The sequence below is a fragment of the Carassius gibelio genome, chromosome A7 (assembly GCF_023724105.1).
Source record: "Carassius gibelio isolate Cgi1373 ecotype wild population from Czech Republic chromosome A7, carGib1.2-hapl.c, whole genome shotgun sequence".
NCBI lineage: Eukaryota > Metazoa > Chordata > Actinopteri > Cypriniformes > Cyprinidae > Carassius > Carassius gibelio.
This window is the reverse complement of record NC_068377.1, coordinates 5,314,607-5,323,030: the sequence shown is the minus strand read 5'-3', so window position 1 is coordinate 5,323,030 and position 8,424 is coordinate 5,314,607. Positions and strand designations below refer to the sequence as shown.

At 37.0% G+C, this 8,424-nt stretch overlaps 1 protein-coding gene across 2 annotated transcripts in view; it reads right to left on the bottom strand.

The window, feature by feature from the left end:
* Positions 1-1,745: 1,745 nt before the first annotated feature.
* LOC128016486 (zinc finger homeobox protein 3) overlaps positions 1,746-8,424 on the bottom strand; it is a 152,341-nt gene continuing 145,662 nt past the window's right edge. For both annotated transcript variants that reach the window (XM_052601015.1, XM_052601014.1), the window contains exon 10: positions 1,746-8,300. In XM_052601015.1, the coding sequence (XP_052456975.1) occupies positions 6,583-8,300 (1,718 nt within the window). In that variant the 3' untranslated portion in view covers positions 1,746-6,582. The remainder of the gene's footprint in view (positions 8,301-8,424) is intronic.

Below are 8,424 nucleotides of genomic sequence, written 5' to 3'. Positions count from 1 at the left end.
TAATTAAATTAAATTAAATTAAATTAAATTAAATTAAATTAAATTAAATTAAATTAAATTAAATTAAATTAAATTAAATTAAATAACTTAAAAAGACTTTTATACTTTTGATATTCTTATGGTGGTTTTATGGTACTGTTTATTCTTTTTCATCTATACCACACCACTCAGTTTAGTGCTAATATAAGTTTTAAATTAAACATTCATAAAAACTTCAACGTCTAGTGCAAGTTATTGATATGTGTTTACAAAATAAGAAGAACCTGAATTTTTGTTTGTTTTGAACAATGGCATCAAGGTAGCAGTTGCTTTACTATAAGCTAGCAACAAAGTCACGGGTTTGATTCCTAGAGAGCAGAACTTATTATAAAATGCAATCATTTGGTACTGGGGTGTATTTTAGCTATTTTGTAACCTCATTCCAAAATGACACATTTTCATTAATGCACCCCACAGATCTAAGTATAAAGCTATTTTAAAGGAAAGCGTATAAGTGGTTTATTAAAATTTATTAAAATGTGCATTTTATCATATCAAACTTTCTTGCTTTTATTATATTGTGTATACTTTTAATATGCTTCATAATCTAAAGATATGTCTATTATCTTTTGTATTAACAGTATACTCAGTATATAATATAAAAAATAATATTATACGTTTTTATTTTCTATTAAATTTATAATATGTCAGGAACCAAACATACTATATGTCTGTGTGAACATTTATCATCCAACATCATTTTTGTTAAATATTTAATTGACATGGATAATTGGACTTCAATAAGTTTAGTACCGTTTCCTGAATAAATGACCAAGTGAAGCACTGCAACCTGCTTTGAATAAAAAAGCCCCTGCAAACTGAAGAAATGTAAATATAGATTGTTTGTGTCTGATCAACAACAAGATGTGCGAGTGTTTCTTCTAACATCCTGTCAGATATCTTGTGAAAAACCTTAGTTGAAAGCTGTACAGAGAGCAGGAGTTCATTAATGGACCTGAACACCAGCATTGTGAAACATCCCTGCTGCTAGTAATCAGTTCTTTTCTCTCTCTTCCAAGTACTGTAAATCAAATAATCAAGAGAAACAAAGTGAGACACATGCACAAGACAATACAGGCATATTGTAATAACCAGCAAATACATAAATATGATAACCTGCACAAAGGGCATATGCAAGGGAGCTCTCATCCAGTTATGTACTATACAAGGCTTTGAATTAGCCTGGAACGTTGCATTTGATCCTTTGCACAAGTCAAATCGAATCTCAGAGCTTTGCTTTTAAAAGCAAACTTCACTTGGAATTATATTTGACTGTAAGTCTTAATCAGGTTCAATTTGTCATAAACAGCCACTTCTAATTAGCTACGTGTCTACGTATCTTGTTTAATATATTCTAATTAATCTTGTTCATGAATGTTCCCTAAGAGGAATTTCAATGTGACTGCTCTTGCAGAGAATACCATACCAACAAGACAATGCACTACTGGGAATGTATGTTTAGGGGCTGTCAAGTCATGCGCATGTTGCATTAGATTAATTGCAATTAGGGTTAATTACGTTTTCAAAATCAAGCTCACGCCAATGATCAGATGAGCTATGAGACATAGTTGCTTATTATTGGCTCCATTTGTTTTTTAATGCCAAAAATGTGAATTAGAATTAAAAGTAATAAACAAATGTGAACTTTGGTTGGCGTTCTCTCTCTCTCACTTCAATCATGCCAAAAATGCATCACACAATAAACGTTAATGCTCATACTTTTTAATGTATCACAATGAGCAAGAAACATACTTGATGAAATATTTTCAAAGGAGTATATTCAATTACCATCTACAATCAACTTAACTAGGACAACAAGGTTTTTGTGACAAAAGTTTCTCTTTAAAAGTCCATGTGGTTTATGTATGTTAGTCTCCATGTAATTTGGTACAGTTTGGAAATCTTCATCATATAATTACAGTAACAAAAAGCTAACAAGACTACAGTATAGAAAAGACATCAAGAACAACATTTTTGGTTTAACTTGCTCTTTTTTGTACATTGCAAGGCTGTAAGTTCTACCCTCGGATGGGCTACCTGGAGCCACAGAGCCGTGCTTGTGAGGCTCGGAGGAGGAGGAATAATTTGAGGAGAACGAAAGAGGAAAAAAAAGAAAAAAAAATAGGAAACACAAAAAGCATCCAAAATGCTGTGGCATCAGTAGCCACTAAAGGAACAGGAAGCTCCAGCAGCAGTTCATCCTTGAAACTGGAGCAAATGTTTTTTTTTTTTTTTTTTTTTCGTTTTTTTTTTTTTTTTTTTTGGTTGCTTGTTAGTTTGGTTATTCATTTTGGTTGATTCGCTTTTTTGTGTTTATCTGCTTTCTTAGGAATGACACACAGGAAAATCCCCTCCCCTTGAACAGTAAAGTCACTCTTTATGGTTGGATGGATCCGGTCGACTCCACGCCAGAGTGGAATCATGTGTCAGTCACTGAAGTGGGAAGGAGGAAATGAAACCGGTAGCAACATCGTGCACTGGGAGACAACGTATGCGAGTGTTTGAGTCCATCCCGTTCAGAAGTGCAGAAAATGTCCAAGTAGATGCAGAACCAGAGAGAGAAAAAGGAGATAAATTCCTCTCCGTGTCACATATGTCCACTGGTTGCAGAGTCCACTCCCATCGGCATATAGTGTTATTTAAATAATGACTTGATATCGGGGCGCGTCTGCCCTGCCTTTGGCTCCCATGCCCAGTTTTGGTGTGTCAACAACAGCCTTCTCTGTCATCTCAATGACATCTCTCAAGTTTCCCAGAGTTCGTTTCTCTTTATTTCCTTCTTTGTCATTTCAAAGAAAAGTGTTGATGTCTTCTTTAAATATATCTATATCTGTATACATGTTAATTTTCACAGTGGGCAAAAGGATGACCTCTACAGCAAAACCTGTCGTTTTCGTTCTCTCTTTGCAAAATGTCCAAAAAAATAAACAATAAAATAAATCAAGTATCCCAATGAGAGTTGATGCATATCAGCCACATGTAGGATTAACCACAATAAATATACACTCATCAGGGGCACCAACTAAAGTTTTTCGTGTTTTCGACTGCATTACGCTTTGGCCACATTCACTAATGAAAATAATAACTGCTCAGTGCTTCGGTATCTTCTTTCACCACGTTACGCAATTATTGTGAAAATCAGACTTTTCAAACCCTTTACTGAAGATTCAGCTTTGCAGTTCAGTATGTTTTGGTGCGAAATAAAAGTAGAAAATAGAATACAAAGTATAAAAACTCAGACTGATGCTGGCTCTTATGAAACACACATGTACACACACACACTCACGCTCGCACATACAAAGTCCATGCTGGCTGAAACAGTGAGGAATTCTGCCCCACACAAGAGCCTATAAAAAACGAGAACACTTTGGAAGCAAGAGATACAACTGTGTCAAGACAAACAAATATAGGAACATTGTAACACCATAAAGTGGCCAGAGAATGATAGAAAACAAATAGATGAGATTTCAATTTAAAGCTGGCATTGCAACATTAATTTATAAATGGACAACAACAAAAACAAAACAAAATAAAACATACAGTTACATGAAAACAACCATAAAGATATTATCTGAGACCAAAACAATGCAAAGCATTCAAAAATAAACTATACAATATCAGGCTTCTAAAAAATAATTATGAACAATATTATAGATAACATGGATTGTGAGGAGTGGATCAGCTTGCAGATCAAAGGAACCCAACTGCAATAGCATGTAAATATCCATTTACGATTGAATGGGGGCCATTTCGGTTAAACGCAAACATTTCCATCGCAATAATTTGGAGTGAGGGATCTCTTTGGACACATCTACCTAGTCACCATGCAAAACAAGGGACACCTAATACAAATCCTGCTTTCCCCAGTCTCATAATGCTTTGGAATGAAAATGCCCCTTACAGAACCACAACAGACATTTCCAGCATGAAAATGGCTTTACACCCTACAGACAACAAATTCCCCTACTTGCTTTTCCAGGAGGAGAGGCTGACTTTGCCAAACAGCCTTTCGTTCTGAGACTAGTTATGAATCAAGAAGCATGATGACACCAAATCAGGTTAAGATAAGATAAGTGCCCGACAGGTTGCAGTATGTACATTTTTGGTAACCACTATGACTTGGTGATCTAGTTCAAGTGAGTAATGTCATTTAATGGCTGCAGGGATTCTGTTCACTCTCAACACATCATAACTGGATATTCAGCAAACCATGATGGCAGAGTTGCAAAACAGCTTACAATCACCTTAGAAATGGGATAAAATAGAATTATACTCAATTTGAATAAAAAGAAGCAGTAAAGAAATTAAAACTCAGGTGTAGTATTTGGAATGCACTGTTATTTTCACAAACGTTATAGATCATTGGCTTTTAACATTGGTCTGTTCAAAAAAAAGAAAAGAAAAAAAAAAAAGAAAAAGAAAGCCAAAATGTCCTTTGGAACATATATTCACAGTTTTCAAGTTCCGTTATTTTCAACAGAAAAAAAAAAGATTTTGCAGGGGCAGGGAAATGGTTCATTGTTTGTTTTATTTTTTCTTAAAGCTTAGCCAAAAAGCAAAAGGAGCATGCATCTAGGTACTCTTCCTTTCCAAATCTACATTAGCAGCAAAACATGTCCTCAAAGACCAGACCTTATATATATATATATTTATGTGTATTTTTTTCTTTTTTTTTTACAGAAAGACAACAAAAGAAAAAAATTGATTACATATGTGACTGAAACTTCAACAAAACCTCTATTTTACAAACTGCAATGGCTCTGTAACGGTGCTACTCCACAATGCAAGGACAAGGGCCCTTTTTGATTTTTGGTTTTCTTTGTATTTGACGTAAAAATGCCACCTGTCTGCTTGCAAAGAAGCAAAAACGGCAACTCTGATGCGTACTTCTTTTATTTTAAAACTTTGTTTTCTTTCCTTAAAAACAGCAACAAATTCTCAAGTATAAAGAAGCCTCTTTTCTCATCTTTGTGCACCAATGGTGTAAGTGTTAAGTCTTTGGATTTTCTTTTTGTTTTAAAGCATGAGCATTATTATTATTATTATTATTATTATTATTATTATTCTTTTTTCATTTTCATATATGGCAACACAAAATTTGAAATGAACATAAAACCTATAGCAGACAGTAGCCACTCTACATGGAAACAAGTATCTGCTTTGTAGTGCTGAAGGAGAGGCAGTTATCTCCAAATCTACAAAGGCAGGGGTTACAGAAAGATGAAAAAGGAGGAACAGATGGATAGAAAGAGAAAAATTCAGACAGTGGTAAGTGCACTAAGGTAACACAAATATCTGAACAATTTTCAAACACACCCCAGATTTCTCTTCGGTTTTGGTCAATGCTGCACCAACCAAAGGTGAGAAACCCCATGTGACAAAGAGATTCAGCTGGGAGAACAAAAACCAGAAGCTGAGAATTGGACAGAAATAGAGTAGAGATTGTTTCCTGCTCCTTAATCTAGTCTATTGGAATGACCAAGACAACAACAAATGAAGCGCCTTAAAGTTGGACGACACAAAAGCTAAATGTACACAAAGATTTTTCAGTCTACCATACTGTTTAAATTCATTTCCAATGCAACAATCTACTGAACACCAAAAATGTATATATCTATCATAAATACAAAAAAGTTTTTTTCCTAAAAAAACAAAAACAAAATGCCCCCCCCTACAAGTCTGCAATGCTCTTTGTGTATGGGTAAAATGGGATAAGTAACTGTCCCATTAAAAATAAAAATAAAATAAAAAATAAAATAAAATGATAATATTTAAGGTTTAAAACCAGCAATTCAGCTTCTCATTGAATGCCCATAATCTTTAGTTGAGTTAGTATCATTTCTGAATACTTTATGCCAATAAATGTGATACAAAAACATAAATGTCTATCATTTGTTTGGAACAAAATTCATTAAATAATGACTTTCTGTAACACAAGAAAAGGTTGTGAGCTGTTGACCTGAGAATAAAATAGACATTATTTGTATTTTCTTTAGCAAGCCATTGGTATCTGAATGCTTAGATAGCAAGCAAACTGTAAGACTATTGTCCCATACAGTACATACTGGCTTTATGTGACTGTGCTATTAAGTGGAAATACTTATGCAAATAAGGGACATTTGTTGACTTGTTCTTTGTTGAGAGAATCGTGGGACCATTCCAATAACTTTGAGGCAGTCCACTGCAATACAGCATTCCACTAGAAATAATCGACTGTTAACTGCTGTGATCTATATATATATATATATATATATATATATATATATATATATATATATATATATATATATATATAAAGAGTTGTAATAAACTAAAACCAGCATGTTGATATGGGAAAACAATCCACTAACATTAAAATTTTTGGTTACAAGCTTTGGAATTGCAGTTAGTCTTTACACATCTTTTTCTGAAATTGGTTTGTATACTTTAAACATATTTTGAAACTTTGCTGCTCTTCTTGTTTTTTTTTTCTTTTGTTTTCTTTCGTCTTCTGTTTTTTTTTTTTTTTTTTTTTATATATATATTGTTCATCACTGAAAGCTTTTACAATCTGATGGAGTCCGATCCTACACTAGCGACATTACTACTACAACTACTGCTGTCTTTGAGACAGCCAAGCTGTTGTGGCTCCTCTGCTGGCCTGCCCAGCCTGTCTGCTGACTTCTGACTGCTGTCAGAATCAGACTCGTCGGAAAAGACGTCTGTTGGTATCGAGGTCTGGACCCCTGAGGTGCTCAATGAACTTGAGGTAACCGTTGAAGGAGAGGAAACTGGAGGAAAAGAAGACAATGCAGACAAAGGGAGATTGGACTTCCCAGCTAAAGCTCTGGAGAAAGGGGTCTGGGACCATGATTTGCCTGTAGCTATTGTGTTGAGTGGAGTGGCTGTGAAGGAGGAGGAGGTGCATGAAGATGCAGACGCTGATGAAGATGGTGTAGTGGCTGACGTTGTTGGTGGAGGGGATGGGGTGTTGTTTGAGTGAGTGGCAGACTGCGAGGTAGATGCGGTGTTAGGACTGGGGAAGCAGGCTGAAGAGTGAGGTAATAAATTAGTAGCGTGCTCTTTGGCATTTCTGGATCTCTTGATTGTTCTGTGTTTGTGCAAGGCTGAAACCAGGTGTTGACTGAGCGCTTTGTCCCCTTTTAGTGTGGTGTCACAGGCGAGGCAGTCATAAAGGCTGACCTCTGCTGCATTCCCGCTGTTTGGGACCCGAAGCAACATCTCTTGCAGGTTTGCCACAGACTGACCAAAAAAACAAATTGACTTGAGGTGGCTAATAGCCGCTTCCTCCTTGCTGAAGACAGCTTGACACTTGCGGCACGCCAGCCGATACTGAACTTTAGGGATGATATATTGGTCAAGATGGGGGTCTGCACCTTTGCTATCCATTTCATACTGCTCAGTGGCTAGGTTGTTGTGAGTGGAAGAGGAAGAGGCTTCAAATGAGGGAGTGCTCTTTTGCTCCTCTGTTTTTACTGTATCTTTGACAGAGTCCTTACGGTCCACCGAGTTTTGTGAAGTTTGGCTTGCTTTGGGTTGCTGGATCTGCTGAAGCTGCCTCTGCTGCTGCTGAAGTGCCTCCTGCAGGCTCTGCTGATATTGCTGGTAATGTTGAAGCAGAGATCCTTGTGACAGCCCCATCAGGGCCTGTGATAAAGCTGGGTTGTAGGGGAAAAGACTTTCCATGCCATACATGGGCTGAAGATATCCTCCTTGAAGAGCACCTGGTATCTGAGGGGCATAATATGGAGAGAAGCCAGGCATAAAGTAGGGTAGGAACTGACTTGTTAGCAGAGCTGTTGGATCTGAAGCTAAAGCTGCTTGCAGAGCTTGAAGTTGGGCAGTATCAACCACATACTCCATTCCAGGTGTTGGCATCGAGGTGGCCGGAACAGCAGTGTCTGTTTTTTCTTTCTTGGCACTGGCAGCAGAAGTGGAGGGAGCAGAAGTACCCCCAGCTGAGGATGGTGTGGTGGGCTTCTCAGCCTTCTCCTTGGGTTTCTCTTTCTCCCTGGCCCTCTCAGGAACACGATCTTTAGGAGCTTCAGGATGAAGGCCTGGCTGGGTCATCAAAGAGTTTGATGTGGATGTGGGGGTAGGGCTTGAGTGTGCGACAGATGTGCTGGCCTGAGCTGGGCTGGGTGAGGCCAATGAAGAGGAGGAAGGGGTCTTGTTGGGTAAACCAGATGTGGGGAGACTAGGTGAGGGAATGCTGGCACCAGGCATGTTCAGGAGGTTTGGAGGTTTCGGAGGGGTTATAGCTGCAGAAATTGACATATAGAAACACAACATGATTAGGATTATTGCAATATATATCTGAGAATTAGTAGATCATTGTACACTTCATATTTTAAAAGTCTTACTCATACTAGAGACTAAATGTAA